Below are 20798 nucleotides of genomic sequence, written 5' to 3'. Positions count from 1 at the left end.
ACTTAGTATTACACAGTTATATACCCCATGTCCACTATACGTACGGTTCTGCCAAGTCTGAGAAACGTGCGCCGATAAGTGGGCTGCAAAATAAGGGTCTCCATCGCTGCTAAATTATGCTCATTCTCAAGATAAAACAATATGGGATACATGGAATATTTTACGCCGATCTCTCATAGGTAACTCTCCTCCGAATATGTAAGCCTGATGCAGATCTCAGAGTGAACTCTCCTCCAGAAACCAGTGTTTTTATGCAACTCTAGTGTACTCCCCGACGGAGGTTTGCAGTGCTAAAAAATGCTGAAAATTTACCAATCTGCAGAAGCAAATCTCTATGGAAGTGAACCTACTTTGGAGAACTATAATACAGCTATTAGCAACACAGTGGGCTCCTGATTAGGTATCTCTAGCGCTGCAAAAATGGTTGATTATGCATCTTTATTCTAATCTTTTTCTGTATATAATGGTTTTCATTCTTTATAATTTTTACCACGAGTGAATCATGTTTATTTATGTTCTAATGTTCTACCTGTGACCCTGCAGTATATGAATGTCTGTAAATTTAAGTTGGAGCGCTTTATGTATGTAACACCTACTGCCTGATGAAAAACCCGGTATGGGTTCGAAACTTCTAAAGTTGCATTTTAACCAATAAATTGCCATTTTGTTCATTAAACTTTGGAAAGTTTAACATATAGGAAGGTGCCATCCAGAACCTCCATTTCTATCCTTTTTGCTTTTATACTTTGTAATTGTCCTTTGAAACGGGGTTGCCAGACTAGGTTATATTAATTGAAAAGAAGAAAAAAAATACTTTTAATAATTCCCACTATGATCTCTAATGGTCAGAATCCAGCTAAAACCGCTTTTTGGTCTCCATCCCAACAATTGCACTCTCCCCCCCCCCCCCCCCCCCCTTTCCCTGCCAGGCAACCCAGTTTTGTAAGAGTTTCCCATTTTTTTGCAATGTCGACACAGATATGTATTACGCCGTTGCTCGTTCACTGCTACATTAACCCCTTAAGGACTTTTTTACATTTTTGCACTTTTTGTTTTTTCCTCCTTACCTTGTAAAAATCATAACCCTTCCTGACCCATATGATGACATCAGTCATTTTACCCAAAAATCTATGGCGGAACCAAAAAAAAAAATTTGTGGGACAAAATTGGAGCAAAAATACGATTTTGTAAATTTTGGGGGCTTCCATTTCTACACAGTGCATTTTTCAGTAAAAATGACACATTCTCTTTATTCTGTAGGTCCATACGATTAAAATGATACCCTACTTATATAGGTTTGATTTTGTTTTAATTTTGGAAAAAATCATAACCACATGCATGCAAAATTAATAAGTTTAAAAATGTCCTCTTCTAACCCCTATAACTTTTTATTTTTCCGCATACTTGGCGGTATGAGGGCTCATTTTTTGCGCTGTGATCTAAAGTTTTTATCTGTACCATTTTTGTTTTTTTATTCACTTTTTTTTTTCAACGTGTACGCTATTGGCCGTGACTGTTTAATTAACGATATATTTCTTAGTTCAGACATTTACGCACACGGCGATACCACATGATGTTTATATTTTTTATTTATAGTTTTGTTTTTTTTCTTAAATGGGAAAAGGGGGGTGGATTCAAACTTTTATTAGGGAATCACATTTACTAACTTTAAAAAAAAAAAATTTTTTTATACCGTTAGACGCGGCACTCAACTTTATTAGCCACGGGTCCCAGCTATCGTTAGCCTCTGGGAAAGACGCAATATGATGCGGGGTCACCGTGTGACCCCCATTATATCGCAGGAGCCGGCGTAGAACGTAATTATACGTCCTGTGTCGTTAAGGGGTTAATGGGTTAAACTGTACCACCCCTTCCGATTGTGATAATGGAGCAGTTAGCTGGCTACTACAGTACCTTTTTTTTTTAAAGAGCATGGATAATAAAGGACTAATTCTGCACTCTGCTGCATGGATAGACTTATTTTATACACCATACATGGGCGTGTGCTTCACTTCCACATGGAGAATACAGAAGTCATGCTAGCAGGTGGCTTCCATTAAAGGGAGCATTTCATCAATGTCACCCGCACCAATCTGTTGATTCAGGCATGTAGTGCTGTTGACAGGGATACCTGCCTATCCCTTGGTCCCTTTTGTCCATGATCTTATTCAGACTTTAGGGCTTTAGGAGCATGCTGACCTTGCTGCTGCTTCTTCACTTGGCCTGGCTCCGAGCAGGGTAAGCAGTAACTTTGATGTCAGCATGCTCTTGGATCAACGCCCATGCACCAAGGTTGCTATCCAGATAAGGAAGATAATGGATGAACGGGACTAGGACTTGGGAATAGCAAAGTATCCTTATTAGTGTGACCCGTACTACACCCCTGTACCAACATTTTTGAGTGGGTGACACTGATGACAGATTCCTTTTTAAGGGTCTACTCACACGTACAGTATTCTGCGCAGATTTGATGCACGCAGATTTGATGTGCAGGATTTCAAGCGGTGTTCAGTCATTCAGTTTACATTGTAATCTGCAGCAGAAAAATCTGCGCATCAAATCTGCGCAGAATACTGTACGGGTGAATAGACCATAAATGAATATCCACTAAAGTCCTGTCATTCCACTAAAGTCCTGTCATACTTTCTCAGTGGCTTCAGTTCTAGAGACTGAAATTCCTCTATATCCAACTTCCAAACCCTTTCCTGCTGCTCCATAAAAAAATCTCTTTTCAGCTGTTGATTGAAATCCACATTTCCAGCCTTTCATCTTAAAGTTAACAACATCCACACAAGAGCATAGTGATCCCATTTTGTCACCCGTGGGCTAGGTTTTCTGCTGCTAAGCAACAATGCAAATGTTGAGTGTGGATATGAAGTCTTAAATATTTTAACTCCTAACAGAATCTTAAGACCTTTCCTGAGTTAACTTGTCTGTTCATCCCGATTGTTGCATTTTTATTTGCCACATGTCCTATAACCCAAACAGTGCGTGTGTGTGTGTATATATGACAGTATGATTGTTCTTGCTTTTTGTTTTTTGTGTGCTCTCTTAAACATGCAGTGTCTTAAATCGTTTTTCTTTTATGTGTAGGTTGGTGTTTGTGCTTCTGTCTAATGCTGGCAAATCTAATATATCTTTGCTCTTCTCTATTTTTGTGTACGTCTTCTGCTTAAATGTCTTTTTAGTTTTTTCCATGGTTTTTGTGTGATCTTTTTTTTCTTTTGCGATCACTTGTCGTGTTTTTTTTTTTTTTTTTTTTTTTTTTATCATTTATTTGATTTCTTTAACAATCTGCAGGTTATCACTTTCCGGATTGGGCATTCAAGGCAGAGTCTAGCCCTGGCTCACGGCAGATCCAGCTATGGCACTTCATCTTGGAGCTTCTGCAGAAGGAGGAGTTCCGTCACGTCATTGCCTGGCAACAAGGAGAATACGGAGAGTTTGTCATCAAGGATCCAGATGAAGTGGCCAGGCTGTGGGGCCGGAGGAAATGTAAACCCCAGATGAACTATGACAAACTGAGTCGGGCACTCAGGTAAGAGAGCTTACGGCAAAATACTTAAGTCGGGTACTTCTGCCGACCCGGAAAAAAACACACCCACATGCATTGGCTGATGTTTCCGATAAAACTTTGATGATATTGGCAAAATTGTCCAGTCACTGCTTGTGGATGTAGTTGTCTCTGCAAGTTGCTGTGAAGCCAGCTTTACAGTGACTTCATAAAGCATCACTTCTAGGCCATGTTTTTCTTAAAGGTATATTTCAGCCAGTCTCCTATATGCCTGGACTGCCAGAAGGAACATAAACTTTTAACGTGCCTTATGCAGTTGGAATCAGTCTCCCGTCCTCCAGCCATAGTTTTCCAGCTTTTGGTGCCAGACACATCAGACTGCAGCAGTGGCATGCCCAGCCAGTGATGGGCTGTAGGTAGGGTGATGTAATGGGCCCAGGCACCAGGGAGAAGCATGGGGCAGTTACATCACACTGCCACTGACTTTTACCAGCCACCAGACTTAAGTTGTGGCAGAAGGCGATTTAGTTGAGTGTGGTATTGTCGTTCAACAAAAGTCAGAAGACCGCCGGACTAGAGACCAATTACAGCAGCATCTGGGGAGTGGCAGTAGGTAAATCAGTTTCTTTATTCTGGCAGCCCAGGCATATAGGAAACATAACAATTTTCACTGAAATTCGCCTTTTTAGCCTGGGTTCACGTGTAGTATTTTGATCTGTATTTGGTTCCCGTTTTTGGTCAGAATTTCTTGATTGAAAAATAAATTAAATAAATAAAAAAAATGGAAGAGACACAAATTTTATTTGTATGCATTTGAGTCTTGGTTTTGGCTAAAGAGACTGACCAAAATTAGCTGTATGTACTGTGTGAACCCATTCTAACCCTATTGGCCAGCCAATTACTGGCTGCAGCAGTGTCTTACCCCAGCAGACAGTTCCTCTTACTTCACACCAGGATGTACTGCCCAGTCTAGTAAGCCTCTGTGAGCAGTAGCCAGAGGGCCTAGGAAGGGGAGTTTTAATAGTTGAGCCAAAAGAGTCCCCAATAAAAAAATATCCCCCAGATTACCCTTTCAAAGATCATGTGAGGTTTGGCGACTGACTAAGTAAAGAAGTTGGTTTGACTGGTTCGGTTGAGTTTTATGTATATATAGATAATGCCCTGCTCATTAGTTGTGTGACAGAAACATGCAGCATTAATCAATGCTTAAAGGGGTACTGCACCCCTAGACATCTTATCCTTTGGATAGGGGATAAGATGTCAGATCGCCGGGATCCCGCTGCTGGGGGGCCCCCGGGATCGTCGCTGCGGCACCACACGCTGTTCGCTCTGCGCATAATGACGGGCGATACAGGGGACTGAGCAGCGTGACATCATGGCTCCACTCCTCGTGACATCACTGCCCGCCTCCTTAATGCAAGTCTATGGCGGGGGCTTGATGGCCGCCATGCCCTTTTCCATAGACTTGTATTCAGGGGGCGGGCCGTGACGTCATGAGGGGCGGAGCCATGACATAACTATGCTCCGGCCCCTGTATTGCCAGTCATTACGCGCAGCGCGAACTCGCTCTGTGCAGTAATGATAGCGCGGTGCCGCAGCGGCGATCCCGGGGGTCCCCAGCAGCGGCACCCCGGCAATCTGACATCTTATCCCCTATCCAAAGGATAGGGGATAAGATGTCTAGGGGCGGAGTACCGCTTTAACCCCTTAAGGACCCAGCCCAAATATACCTTAAGGACCTGGCCATTTTTTGAACATCTGGCCACTGTCACTTTAAGCATTATTAACTCTGGGATGCTTTTACCTTTCATTCTGATTCTGAGATTGTTTTTTTTCGTGACATATTCTAGTTTGTTAGTGGTAAAATGTTGTCGATACTTGAATCATTTCTTGGTGAAAAATTCCAAAATTTGATGAAAAAATTGAAAATGTTTGCATTTTTTTTTACTTTGAAGCTGCTTAAAAGGAAAATGGATATTCCAAATAAATTTTATATTTATTCACATATACAATATGTCTATTTTGTTTGCATCATATAGTTGACATGTTTTTACTTTTGGAAGACACCAGAGGGCTTCAAAGTTCAGCAGCAATTTTCCAATTTTTCACAAAATTTTCAAAATCTGAATTTTTCAGGGACTACTTCAGTTTTGAAGTGGACTTGAAGGGCTTTCTTATTAAAAATACCCCACAAATGACCCCATTATAAAAACTGCACCCCTCAAAGTATTCAAAATTACATTCAGAAAGTTTGTTAACCCTTTAGGTGTTTCACAGGAATAGCAGCAAAGTGAAGGAGTAAATTCAAAATCTTCATTTTTTACACTCACATGTTCTTGTAGACCCAGTTTTTGAATTTTTACAAGGGGTAATAGATGAAAAATACCCCCAAAATTTGTAACCCAATTTCTCTCGAGTAAGGAAATACCTCATGTGGATGTCAAGTGTTCGGTGGGCACAGTAGAGGGCTCAGAAGGGAAGGAGCGACCATGGGATTTTGGAGAGTGAATTTTGCTGAAATGGTTTTTGGGGGGCATGTCACATTTAGGAAGCCCCTATGGTGCCAGAACAGCAGAAAACCCCCACATGGCATACCATTTTGGAAACTACACCCCTCAAGGCACGTAACAAGGGGTCCAGTGAGCCTTAATGCCCCACAGGTGTTTGACGACTTTTCGTTAAAGTCGGATGTGTAAATGAAGAAAATAAATTTTTCACTAAAGTGCAGTTTTTTCCCCCAAATGTATCCTTTTTACAAAGGGTAATGGGAGGAAATGCCCCCCAAAATTTGTAACCCCATCTCTTCTTAGTATATAAATACCCCATGTTAGGACATAAAATGCTCTGCGAGCGAACTACAATGCTCAAAAGAGGAGTCACATTTAGCTTTTGGAAAGCAAATTTTGCTGAAATGGTGTTTGGGGGCATGTCGCATTTAGGAAGCACCTAGGGTGCCAGAACAGCAAAAAAAAAAAAAAAACACATGGCATACTATTTTGGAAACTACACCCCTCAAGGAACGTAACAAGGGGTACAGTGAGCCTTAACACATCACAGGTATTTCACGACTTTTTGTGAAAGTTGGATGTGTAAATGAAAAAAAAAAAAATTTTCACTAAAATGCTGTGTTTTCCCCAAATTTTACATTTTTACAAGGGGTAATAGGAGAAAATGACCACCAGAATTTGTAACCCCATTTCTTCTGAGTATGGAAATACCCCATGTGTGGACGTCAAGGGCTCTGCTGGCGCACTACAATGCTCAGAAGAGGAGGAGTGCCATTGAGCTTTTTGAAAGAGAATTTGTTTGGAATGGAAGTTGGGGGCCATGTGCGTTTACAAAGCCCCCCGTGGTGCCAGAACAGTTGACCTCTCCCTCCCCCAACATGTGACCCCATTTTGGAAACTACACCCCTCACAGAATTTAATAAGGGGTGCAGTGAGTATTTACACCCCACTGGCGTTTGACAGATCTTTGGAACAGTGGGCTGTGCAAATGAAAAATAAAATTTTTCATTTTCACGGATCACTGTTGCAAAAATCTGTCAGACACCTGTGGGGCGTAAATGCTCACTGTACCCCTTATTACATTACGTGAGGGGTGTAGCTTCCAAAATGGGGTCACATGTGGGGGGGTCCATTGTTCTGGCGCTATGGGGGATTTGTAAACACACATGGCCTTCAATTCCGGACAAATTTTCTCTTCAAAATCCCAATGGCGCTCCTTCTCTTCTGAGCATTGTAGTGCACACGCAGAGCACTTTACATCCACATATGGGTTATGTTCTTACTCAGAAGAAATGGGGTTACACATTTTGGGGGGGCTTTTTTCCTATTTTCCCTTGTGAAAATGAAAAATTTAGCGTAACACCAGCATTTTAGCGAAAAATTTTTTTTTTCTCATTTTCCCATCCAACTATTTTGTCAAACACCTGTGGGGCGTAAATGCTCACTATACCCCTTGTTTCGTTCCGTGAGGGGTGTAGTTTCCAAAATGGGGTCACATGTGGGTATTTATTTTTTTGTGTTTATGGCAGAACCGCTGTAAAATCGGCCACCCCTGTGCAAATCACCAATTTAGGCCTCAAATGTACATAGTGTGCTCTCACTCCTGAGCCTTATTGTGCATCTGCAGAAAATTTTACGCCCACATTTGGGGTATTTCTGTACTCAGGATAAATTGCGTTACAAATTTTGGGGGTCTTTCTTTTTTTTGCTTTTACCGCTTGTCAAAATAAAAAGTATGGGGCAAAACCAGCATGTTAGTGTAAAAATGTTTTTATTTTTTAAACTAACAGGCTGGTGTAGACCCCAAATTTTACTTTTCATAAGCAGTAAAAGGAAAAAAACAAAAACAAATTTGTAGTGCAATTTCTCCCGAGTTCGGAAATACCCCATATGTGACCCTAAACTGTTTCCTTGAAATACGACAGGGCTCCGAAGTGAGAGAGCGCCATGCGCATTTGAGGACTTCATGGGGATTGCATAGGAGTGGACATAGGGGTATTCTACGCCAGTGATTCCCAAACAGGATGCCTCCAGCTGTTGCTAAACTCCCATCATGCCTGGACAGTCAGTGGCTGTCCGGAAATGCTGGGAGTTGATTTGCAACAGCTGGAAGCTCCGTTTTGGAAACACTGCCGTACGATACGTTTTTCATTTTTATTGGGGGGGGACAGTGTAAGGGGGTGTATATGTAGTGTTTTACTCTTTATTTTGTGGTAGTGTAGTGTTTTTAGGGTACATTTGCACTGGCGTGTTACGGTGAGTTTCCCGCTAGGGGTTTGTGCTGCGGCGAAAAATTTGCCGCAGCCCAAACTTGAAGCAGAAAACTAACTGTAAACCTGCCTGTGTGAATGTACCCTGTACTAGGTCCTTAAGGGGTTAAAGGGATACTCCCCTGGTCAGCGTCGCTGGCAAGTGGAGTACACCTTTTAACATTTCCGGTGTTTAACTTACTAGGGCATCCGACCTGGAAACTGCGTAGCCTGATATCCGTTGTTACACACTCAACCTAATATCACTGGGTGTGACTTCTTTAAGATAATGATTCTCGCTTAAGAGAGGACTGTTTTCCTATAGTTTCTGAATAGGAATGTTTATTTAATATATTATCAAACTGCAGTTTTTGCTTCAATTTTGCAAAAATGATGGCAAAATGCACCGAAGTCTACAAAATATTTATTTTTCCCATTCTGTAGTCTTTAGCAAGCTAGGTGAAAGTCCTTGTGGGAGAATCTGTATTGGTTGTCTAATTTGTTTGACACTGCTGCTTATAATGTAGACTTAGTGGCACTAGTTCCTATGGTCTTCATATTGCATTGTTATACCTCTTGTCTGCTCCATATCTCCCCCGCTACTGGGCATGTGCACAAAACAGTGTTGTTTTTGATGCCTTGTAGTCACGACTAACGTGGAACATCCAAATACATATTCTTATTATAACTTCTGATGCATCACCTCCTACCATTTTTGATGGATCCTGCCTGTGCTGCTGGGGATGTAAGAAGGTATTGGCTGTTTTCTACATCCACAGTATTAAATTAGTCAGTGCTGGCAGATACAGGAATTGGATCTGCTGTGGGTGTTAGTGTTCAGTATCATGTAAACTTCTAATACTATTAAGAAACAGGCGTTTTTGTGTCCTGTAACTTCCTGGTATTTTAAAGGCCTTAGAACTACAGGTATTGTTTAATCTGTGATTGTCTGTAGTTTGTTTTTCCTTCACATGTGGTCAGGTTCCCATGTATTGCTAGAGACTTGTTTTATACTTTTTTATCTTAAAAAAAAAAAAAAAAAAAAAAAAAATCCTGTTTTTTTTTTCTTTTCCTGGATAATCCTTCACTTTCACTGAACATATACTAATGCAGATATTTTATTTATTTTTTTTCTTATTTATTTCTTTTCTTACTTTTTGGTGCTCAAAGCAGCCCCTCCTTTACCAGAAAGATGCTGATCTGTTTGGGTTTTCAGCAGCCTCTGGCCCTTCTAATCCTGCATGTTTTCTGCAGATATCATTTTGCTTCTTCTGTCCCTTCTTTGCAGTGAACAGTTTCCCCTCGCTCTTCCTTGTACTGCAGACCAGCTTCTCTTGATATCTGCTTTACGCACACAGGGCATGTGGACCCTGTCTTCACAAATTAGCTGTGCGAGGTTTCTAGTTTATCGGGAGCTTTGTTTAAAAGTGATAAATACAGTTGTGTGATCTAACTAGACTGCAACTCTGACTACAGAGTAGAAGTGGCTTCATATAGAATAAAAAATACTGTACCAGGAAGCCTTGTAGCTGATAATTAAAATGGTAAAAGCTCTAAATATAGTGTTAAAAGGGTTATCTAGGACTTTGAAACTGGTTTTTCCTCATGATAGGCCACTAATATTAGAACTGTGAGGGTCCAATTCTTGGCACCCCTGCTGTGGAAAATGCCTGTTAAAAGGATCTCCACTATTAGAGCTGTGCCTGGCAAACAAAGAAGCAATCACTGTAGTGTGGACAGTTGCACCCATACAGTGGAATACTGGTGACCTATTCTGAGGATATGTCTTCTTGTTAGATTAATAACCTGCTAATTTTTAATTACAGATATTACTACAACAAAAGGATCCTACATAAAACAAAGGGAAAGAGGTTTACCTACAAATTTAACTTTAACAAGCTGGCCATGCCAAACTATCCGTTCATCAGTATAAGGCCCAATGGTAAGAGTTTTTTGTTTTTTCTTATTTTTTTTTTTTTTATTGTATACCACAAGTTAAGTGTGTGGATGTCTCCTACCATAACTGCTGTGGAGGGAGCAAGCTTTTTGCCTTGTACTTCCAAGGTGACAGAACATCTTACAAAGATGTGAGGCTTATGTTGTGGTGCAGGTAATTGACAGCCAGTTTTAATGGGCTAGAAAATAACCTAAAACTTTTAAACTTTAGATGTGTCCTAGACATATTTTGGTCTTCGTGTTGAGACCCTCATCGATCGCTTGTCTAACCGCTTCTCTCATTGCTGCAGGAGAAGGGCTTCATAGGCATACTATAGAATCCTGCAGCAATTAACTCCTTAAAGACCCAGCCCATTTTCACCTTAAAGGGGTACTCCGGCGCTTAGACATCTTATCTCCTATCCAAAAGATAGGGAATAAGATGCCTGATCGCGGGGGTCTCGCCGCTGGGAACCCCCGTGATCTTGCAAGCCGCACCTCGTTAAAATCAGTCCCCGGTGCATGTTCGCTCCGGGTCTGATTACTGTCGATCACAGGGCCGGAGCATTATGATGTCACGGCTCAGCCCCTGTGTGACGTCATGCTCTGCCCCCTCAATGCAAGCCTATGGGAGGGGGCGTGACAGCTTTCATGCCCCCTCCCATAGACTTGCATTGAGGGGGCGGGCGTGACATCACACGGGGGCGGAGTCGTGACGTCACAATCTTCCGTTCCCGTGGTCAGGAGCTAGAATCTCCAGCACTACCGGAAGCAAATACAGGTGGGTGCTGCATGCTATATTGCAGGGGACCCCAGCGGCGGGACCCCCGCGGTCAGATATCTTATCCCCTATCCTTTGGATAGGGGATAAGATGTCTAGGGGTGGAGTACCCCTTTAAGGACCCGGCCATTTTTTTGCACATCTGACCACTGTCACTTTAATCCCTTAAGGACCCAGCCATTTTACACCTTATGAACCGGCCATTTTTTGAACATCTGACCACTGTCACTTTAAACATTAATAACTCTAGGATGCTTTTAGTTATCATTCTGATTCAGAGATTGTTTTTTTCGTGACATATTCTACTTTAGCATAATGGTAACATTTTATGGTAACTTGCATCCTTTCTTGGTGAAAAATCACAAAATTTGATCAAAAATTTGTAAATTTTGCATTTCTCTAACTTTGAAGCTCTCTGCTTGTAAGGAAAATGGATATTCCCCCCAAAAAAAATTTCATTCACATTTCCAATATGTCTACTTTATGTTTGCATCATAAAATTGACGTGTTTTTACTTTTGGAAGACACCAGAGGGCTTCAAAGTTCAGCAGCAATTTTTCACAAAATTTTCAAACTCACTATTTTTCAGGGACCAGTTCAGGTTTGAAGTGGATTTGAAGGGTCTTTATATCAGAAATACCCCACAAATGACCCCATTATAAAAACTACACCCACCAAAGTGACATCAAAATGACATTCAGTCAGCATTTTAACCCTTTAGGGGTTTCATAGGAAAAGCAGCAAAGTGAAGGAGAAGATTCACAATCTTCATTTTTTACACTCTCATGTTCTTGTAGACCCAATTTTTGAATTTTTACAAGGGGTAAAAGAAGAAAATGTATACTTATTTTTGTAGCCCAATTTCTCTCGAGTAAGCACATACCTCATATGTCTATGTAAAGTGTTCGGTGGGCGCAGTAGAGGGCTCAGAAGCGAAGGAGCGACAAGGGGATTTTGGAGAGTACGTTTTTCTGAAATGGTTTTTGGGGGGCATGTTGCATTTAGGAAGCCCCTATGGTGCCAGAACAGCAAAAAAAAAAAAAAACACATGGCATACCATTTTCCTTGGGGAACGTAACAAGGAATAAAGTGAGCCTTAATACCCCACAGGGGTTTCACGACTTTTGCGTATGTAAAAAAAAATAAAACGTTTTCACAAAAATGTGTTTCCCCCCAAATTTCACATTTTTGCAAGGGTTAATAGCAGAAAATACCCCCACAATTTGTAACCCCATCTCTTCTGAGTATGGAGGTACCCCATAAGTTGACCTGAAGTGTACTGCAGGGTTGTACAATGCTCAGAAGAGGAGTCACATTTGCAAACTTTGCTGAAATGGGGGGGACATGTCGCATTTAGGAAGCCCCATATGGTGCCAGGACCGCAAAAAAAAAAAAAAAACACATGGCATACCATTTTGGAAACTAGACCCCTTGAGGAACGTAACAAGGGGAAAAGCAAGCCTTAATACCCCACAGGGGTTCCACGACTTTTGCATATGTAAAAAAAAAAATGTTTTTTTTCATTAAAATGTGAGTTTTCCCCAAAATTTAACATTTTTACAAGGGTTAATAGCAGAAAAGACCCCACACAATTTGTAAATTTTCTTTGGAGTAAGGACATACCTTTATTTTTGGATGATAATGGCTCGGCGGATGCACAGCAGGTCTTGCTGGAGTGGGAGCGCAGTCAGGGGCCTTGAGCTTCATATGGAGCCAGGATGTGGGGGAGCACTGAGCCCTAAAATAGGGGAACACTATGGGGGACAACGGGCTGTAAGTGGGGTATACAGGTGGGGTACAGAGGCCCGTAATATGGGGTACAGTGGGCCAGAAAATTATAATAAAAAAGTATATATTCCCAGAATGATGACCCAGAGCATAGCCAAAACTTAAAAAAAATATGCCCGCCCCTAACCCCTGAATCATCATTCTGGGAATGTGATGTGTGTGGCTGTCCCTAACCTGTTGCCTCAAATGCGCACCCGCTCAGGTGGAGAGAGAGCGCTGCGCATTTGAGGCAACATAAAAAAGTCCCCGATGATAGTGACTCTGGTCTTATCAGGTTTTTTGTTTTTTAGGTTTTTGGGGCAATTTAGAGATTTATGGGGTTAAAAATTTGGAATGTACTCTGGACTTGGTACATTGGTCAAATTATGGAAAATTTACCTAAAAAGGGAAAATTTAGGGCTCCATGAAATTGTGATACTCCCTGAAGCAGCCTATGCAGAGGCCCGGATTATCTGGGCAAGTGTCACATTGATATGTGGTGTCCTTCCGAATCCCCCTCCTGAAACACACTGCATTTTTTTGGTACTGGAGTAATGTCCCTGTGTTGCCAGCATACTGGGATAGTACAAAAGCGTTGTACATGGCAACCTGTACCATGTAGACCGCAACTTTTTTGTACCATGCCAGTGTTTTCCGCATGGCGTTACATGGCTTGAGGACTTGATCTGAGAGATCAACTCCCCCCCCATATACCGATTGTAGTCCAAAATACAATCAAGCTTGAGGACCGGTCCAATGGTACCTTGCACAGGGGGGGGGGGGGTGATGCCGTTCCCATGAATAGTGGTGAGTATAAGGACATCCCTCTTATCCTTATACTTCACCAACAACAGGTTATCATGGGTGAGGGCACGGGACTCACCCTTGGGAATAGGCGTCTGGACCAAATTTAGAGGGAGGCTTCTCTGGTTCCTCCGCACGGTCCCACAAGCGGACGTGGATCTGGCGGCAAGGGATGTGAAGAGAGGGATGCCGGTATAAAAGTTGTCCACGTACACGTGGTAATCCTTATCCAGCAATGGGTGCACAAGGTCCCAAACGATTTTCCCGCTAACACAGAGAGTGGGGGAACAATCTGGGGGTTCAATACGGGAATCTCGTCCCTCATACACTCTAAACTTGAGAGTGTACCCGGAGGTACTCTCACAAAGTTTATAGAGCTTCACGCCATACCGCGCCTGCTTCGAGGGAATATACTGGCAGAAGATGAGTCTCCCCTTAAAACTGAGAGACTCATCTACAGAGAGGTCCCTGAGCGGTACGTAGGCCTCCAAAAATTTGGCCCCAAAGTGATCGATGACCGGCCTCACTTTGTAAAGCCGGTCATGGGCGGGATCACCTCGGGGCGGACATGCCGCATTATCTGCATAATGCAGGCATTTCCGAATCGCCTCGAACCGCTTCCGTGTCATCGCCATCCTGTAAAGCGGGGCCTGATAGAGGACGTCCTCGCTCCAGTACTGACGAGCACTTGGTTTTTTTGACCAGGCCCATATGCAGCGTGAGGCCCCAAAATGTCCTAATTTCCGCTGCATCAATGGCGCGCCATTCATTGGACCTGGCCAAAAAGGAATGGGGGCGGTGGGCAATGAACTGCTGGGCGTACAAGTTCGTTTGCACCACCATGTGATTGACCAGGCGGTCACTGAAAAAAAGCTTTAAAAAAAAGTCCAGATCAGTGAAGCCAGTATGGTCAATCCAGATTCCGGAGTCGCCAACAAACTCCGGAACCCGTGGCTGATAACCCTCTGGGGGGCTCCAGACAGGGTCATCGGAAGGGGGCTCCGGTGCACTTGTCTGGGGGGCCGGACTCCTATTACGAGCGGCATTGCCACTCGTACTAGTGTCAGCCACTGGGTCACTCTCATGGGGGGTCACTGCTAGATGATGAGGAGGACGAGGAAGAACACAAAAAAGTAGGATCTTCTTCGTCCTCACTGGCAGATTCGGAGTCGGAGGATAAAAAAGCGTAAGCCCCCACTGCCGAAAATGCCCGGCGGGCCATCCCACTGCCGAAAAGGGAGGGGGGGGGGAAGATGGGGGGGAGGGAATGGGGGGGAGGGAGGGACACGCAGACAGACACACACAGACACAGTTCTTAATAAGCATTAATGTTATTTTGTTCCAGGAATGTATCTACCCCTGTTTTAAAGCTATTAATTGTTCCTGCTGTGGCAAGTTCCTGAGGTAGACTGTTCCATAAGTTCACAGTTCTCATGGTAAAGAAGGCGTGTCGCCCCTTGAGACTAAACTTTTTCTTCTCCAGACGGAGGGAGTGCCCCCTCGTCCTTTGGGGGGGTTTAACCTGGAACAGTTTTTCTCTGAAGCCGTATTAGTCCAGTGATGCAAAAAGCAAAATCATCGGTAGTTGCAGTATCTTGTAATACCTCTTTTATTGGACTAACAAGATTTTGTAGAGACAAGCTTTCGGGATTCCTCCCTTTATCAAGTTATAAGCATTTCTGAGCTCACAAGGAGAAAACACATGTTCTATCTCTCAAAATATGCAGGGGTTAAAACAACATATGTGGAGAATGGACATTAAAGGGTAGCTCCCACCATCCTATATATTTTTTTTCTGTCCCTGTCTCCCTGCTTTAAATTTTTTTTTTTATTTTTTTTTTTTTTTTACTATGTTAAAAATAACTTTGTCTGCCTGGTAGTGTGCTCGCTACCAGGCAGACTTCACCAGCAGGCACCACGTCACTGATGCCTGCTGGGAGGGACTTCCGCCCTTAGTTCATCTACACAGGGTGCCTCCAGCTGTTTCACCAATACAACTCCCAGCTTGCCCTGACATCTATTGGCTGTCAGGGCATGCTGGGAGTTGTAGTAGTGAAACAGCTGGAGGCACCCTGTGTAGATGAACTATAACTTAGTGCCATGCGACGCTACACCCGCCGCTGCATACCCCATTCACTCCGTCACAAACACATACCCAGTTCCCCCTGTCCCCCTCCTTCTGATGCTTTCTGATACGCCAGAGTCCGGCAGCGGGAGTGCAGGGTCAGCGGCGACGACACGTGCGGGAGGAGTGGCCTCCCAGCCAGTGGCCGGGGAGCCAATGCGCTCGCTCCCGCCTGTCTGACAGGCAGGGAGCGAGAGAAGCCTAAATGAAAAAGGACTGATTGCCAGGCCAAAATTCAGTCCTTTTTCAGGCGTGACGTCACTCCAGGCTGCAGCCAGCCACTAGGAGGGTGACCCCTAGTGGCCGGTTTTCAAACGTAAAATTCACCCTCAAAATGAAAAAATAATGAAAATATATTACTGATATGTTGTAGTGCATAAGTAACACAACATATCAAAAAATAAAGTTGGTGACAGTGCCCATTTAAGTTGGGCCATAAATTGTATTGCAATAGGACTATAGACTACAGATGGGGGGGGGGGGGGAGTGGCTGGAGAGCAGCGTAATCACCGTTCTCACCTCTGCTCTCACTCATCCTTATCTGTAGTCTATCGTCCTATAGCTATACAATTTATGGCCCAACTTAATGTCCATTCTCCACATATGATGTTTTAACCCCTGCATATTTTGTGAGCTAGAACGTGTTTTCTCCTTGTGAGCTCAGAAATGCTTATGACTTGATAAAGGGAGGAATCCCGAAAGCTTGTCTCTAAAAAATCTTGTTAGTCCAATAAAAAAGGTATTACAAGATACTGCAACTACCGATGATTTTGCTTTTCATATATATAAATATAATATCTCTATCTCTATCCAAAGAAATGGTGCAGCACTCCATAAGATAATCCAATGTGCAAAAAGGTTTATTCACTTCATATCAAAGGCATAGCAACGTTTCAGATCACACAGGATCCTTTTCCAAGCTCATACAAACACACATTAGGGGGTAATGTATACCCAAGTGAACATTTCCATCATGATACAATAATCAGTGTCAATTAGCAAAAAAGTTTACAAAAAGTGCATATTTAGTGAATCAGATTATAAATATAGGCATTAAAAACATTAAAACAGCTTGAAAAATACAGTTGATATTATACAAACATAATTAATTGCACATACATGTATGTCATATTGCATAATCATACCCATGTGCGGCAGACATAAATCATAAGCACTGACACGGAGAAGGAGGAACGCTCACCTGTTGTAATGCATAATGGCGCCGGCAAGCGTGGGGCAATCTCTACCGCGCAGATGCAGAGAGCTGTGACTGGTTCCGTGTGGGGATGTCTGCTGACTCACCCGATCACGTGTTCCGGGTCACTGTATTGTTCTTGTATCACGTGACCGTCATCATGGAGATGAGCGACGCCAACCTGCACTCTCTCCATGATACTCGGTCAAAGCATAATCTATCATGTATTAGTATACCAGGAGATCTGCCATATCATTTATATTTAATGTTGGACCTATGTGGGCAAAGCTCGATACATCGGAGTCATACAGGAAATACCAATAAATAAAACATAGATAAAAAATGAATAAAAATTAAATTACAAAAAAATGAATAAAATATAAAAAATAAAGAAAAAAAATGAAAAGAAAAAAATAATGAAATGGTAAAAAAAAATATGAATTATAATAAACAAGTGAAAAATAGTGTACAAAATAAAAAATAAGTCATAATATAGAGTCACTTGGTCATGGATAATCACATGGTCACCCACTGGTCTCTGGATCTCTCAGAATATGGGGGACCCATGTATAAATTCCCTAATAATTACTCCTAGTGCCATGGGACCAGTGCCCGGGGGCACACTATCAATGTATCCCCTGACACCAGTTAAAGAGAGTCTCCAGAGTTGGGTCGCTAGACCCTCGTCCAGAGACTCTAATCACCATTGCCCAATGATGGAGTGCGTCCAATATTTCAGCAGCGACATATCAAACTGGGCGGGTCCCCCTATTTTTGCTCTTTATAGTTTTTAAGACAGAGTTGTCAAGAAATGGCTCAAAAAAAAAAAGAAAACAAAATTCTATAATAAAAAAATACAAAATAAAAAAAATTATAAAACGTATCCCTCGAAGAGATGCATATCCTATTTACACACAATGGTCCATCAACTGCATCATAACTAAAATCAAGTGTTTTATTTATCTATAATCAAATAGAATGGCAGTTCTCCATTCGATACAGAAAGTCATATAGTGATAGTATCAGATTACATTAGTTTTATGACAATATTCAAACTGATGAGATGTTCCTCCTCCTCCATCCAAATTCAACTCCATAGTTTACCTAAAATAAGCAAAAGAAAAAAATTGGCTATAATATAATAAAAAGTAAATGTGTGTCTATTTATCATATACTGTTGGGTGGACTCTGGAATTTATCATGGTTATACAATATTAAAGTCTACATTAAGTCCCTTCGGACGTAGTGAGTCCATTTGATGGATCCACCATAATTCTTTTTTACGAAGCAAGGCAAGTCTATCACCACCTCTAGCAGGTACCGGTATACAATCAATCGCAATAAATCTTATATCGTTCTCCGTGTGTCCAGCCTCTGTACAGTGCTTGGACACAGGGAGATCTAGCCTCTTCTTTCTAATACTGTGTCTATGGTTGTTCAATCTAACTTTTAGGCTCCAAGTTGACCTACGTATATCAATTTACATGGGCACATTAATATATATATTACCCATGTCGAGTCACATGTGAGAAAGTGTTTAAGATTGTATATTTTACCAGTAACTGGATGTGTGAATGTTGAGCCTTTGGACATGAGTTTACAATTGACATGGGAAAGATCCCAGTCTTTTAGATGTTAGGAACCAGGGCTGTGGAGTCGATGAGTCGGACGAAATTTTGGGTACCTGGAGTTGGAGTCTGCAAACAATGCACAGACTCCGACTCCTACTAAATTTTGATTGGAATAAAAAAAATAGTTTAAATGTCCCAATTCACAAAATTTTATAATTTATGAATTCTCTACTATAAGAATAAAGATCAATGCATGCAGTGCCTCATGTAACCGCAAAACAAACACGTTAAGTGACTGATGAAGCATGCTTTTCATGTGCTTTACTATTTGCACACAATGCACAATTAGGAGCGGCAATACTTATACTTTCCATAGTGTTGTGTCCTGCTGTTACAGGGAACCCATAGGTAACCTAGCCTCTCACTGATAAGGGATTAAGGAAATATGTTTTTTGCAGGACTAGAGACTCTTTCATAAGTGAAGGGAATGGAGGGTCAATAGTTCAAGACTGAAGCTGTAAACCATTGGAAAAACTGCTGCCATTCAGCTAAGGCTATAAAAACTTGTAAACTCGATTGTTAGCTTAAAGGGGTACTCCGCCCCTAGACATCATGAAGGGTGGAGCCGTGATGTAGTGGTGATCCGGCCCCTGTATCGCCCATTATTACGCACAGAGCGAACTAGCTCTGTGCAGTAATGATAGCGCAGTGCCGCATCGGCGATCCCGGGGGTCCCCAGCAGCGGGACCCCGGTGATCTGACATCTTATCCCCTATCCTTTGGAAAGGGGATAAGATGTCAGATTGCCTGGGTCCCGCTGCTGGGGACCTCCGGGATCGCCGCTGCTGCACCGCACACTCATTACTGCACAGAGCGAGCGAGTAATGACTGGCCGGAGCATCGTTACATCACGGCTCCGCCCCTCATGTCACGGCCAGCCCCTCAATACAAATCTATGAGAAGGGGCGTGGGGGTCGTCAAGCCCCCTGCCATAGACTTGCATTAAGGGGACAGGGCGTGATGTCACAAGGGGCGGAGCCTTGATGTCACGCTACTCCATCCTATATAGCCAATCATTACTCACAGAGCGAACACTCTCTGTGTAGTAATGAAAGCGCGGTGCCGCAGTGGAGATCCCGGGGGTCCCCAGCAGCAGGACCCCGGCGATCTGACATCTTATCCCCTATCCTTTGGATAGGGGATAAGATGTCTAGGGGCGGAGTACCCCTTTAAACTTGACTATGGGATTCTACTAGGGAAATCATGTTTTATAATAAATGCCCCTTCCTGGATCCTCCCACTGCCCTATCTTCAGCAGCAGATCAGCACACAAACTGTTCAATACAGTAGACTGTTGGCTTCCCAGCCAGTAGTCCTGTGGTAATGTTATGTATGTTGCCTTTCTTTCCTTCAAGGAATGTATAAAATACATTCACATATTAATACAGAGGAGTCGGAGTTGGAAGCACAGAAAACTCCGGAGTCGGAACATTTATCTACCGACTCCACAGCCCTGTTAGGAATGTTTGGCCTGATCTCTTTTGACTCTTGACTTCTGAATGCACTAGTCTATCCCTTAAATTACGTGACCTACGGTATGACATAAGTGGTCTTGATGTGAATTCTTCTATATTAGGATAACTCCTACCTAGAATGTACCAATGTTGGTTTAAGATTTTCGAGATAGAGCCACTTTTAGTATTGTATGTAGAAGTAAAGGGAATTATTTTCACTGGGTGTCTTAAGTTTGTAGAGTGGATTCTCTATCTAGAGTCTCCACTCTATTTCTATGTTTCTCAATAAGGTGTTTGGGATATTTGCGTTCCATGAATCTGGATGTCAAGGGACTTTTTCATAGCTTCTTCATTAACTATCTGTTTCACCCTCAACGTTTGGCCAAACGGCAACAAATTGACAATCTGTCAAGGGTGACAACTCCGGAAATGCAATAATGTATTTTTGTCTGTTCGTGACCACTAGGACATCCAAAACATTTACGCTGTCTGAAGATTGGGTCATTGTGAATTTAATTTTGTCATCAATTTCATTGAGGAAGGTATGAAATAACTGGAGTTCTTCCAGAGAACCCTCCCACAGGAGGAAGATGTCGTCGATATATCGCCACCATCCCAGACAATGTCTAAAATGGTGGGACAGAGAGACAATATCTTCCTCCATGGCAGCCATATATAGATTAGCGTACATTGGCGCCACGTTTGTCCCCATGGCGGTTCCAATTAACTGCAAATAATATTGCTCATCAAAAAATAGTTATTGGTCAAAATGAATTCCAACAACTGTAAAAGAAAATTCTGAACCGCCATGGGGAACACAGAAGCAGCCAATGTTT

General features: G+C 42.4%; 1 protein-coding gene across 1 annotated transcript in view; it reads left to right on the top strand.

Annotated features, from left to right (window-relative positions):
• The window catches only part of LOC130295251 (ETS translocation variant 3-like), an 86624-nt gene that overhangs the window by 51810 nt on the left and 14016 nt on the right, over positions 1-20798 (top strand). Inside the window, exons 3-4 of the mRNA XM_056545816.1 lie at positions 3301-3538; positions 10097-10212. Coding sequence (XP_056401791.1) covers positions 3301-3538; positions 10097-10212 — 354 coding nt within the window. The remainder of the gene's footprint in view (positions 1-3300; positions 3539-10096; positions 10213-20798) is intronic.

Source organism: Hyla sarda, chromosome 11, assembly GCF_029499605.1.
Source record: "Hyla sarda isolate aHylSar1 chromosome 11, aHylSar1.hap1, whole genome shotgun sequence".
Classification (NCBI taxonomy): domain Eukaryota; kingdom Metazoa; phylum Chordata; class Amphibia; order Anura; family Hylidae; genus Hyla; species Hyla sarda.
The sequence above is the reverse complement of the archived record's forward strand: the minus strand, read 5'-3'. Positions and strand labels throughout refer to the sequence as shown.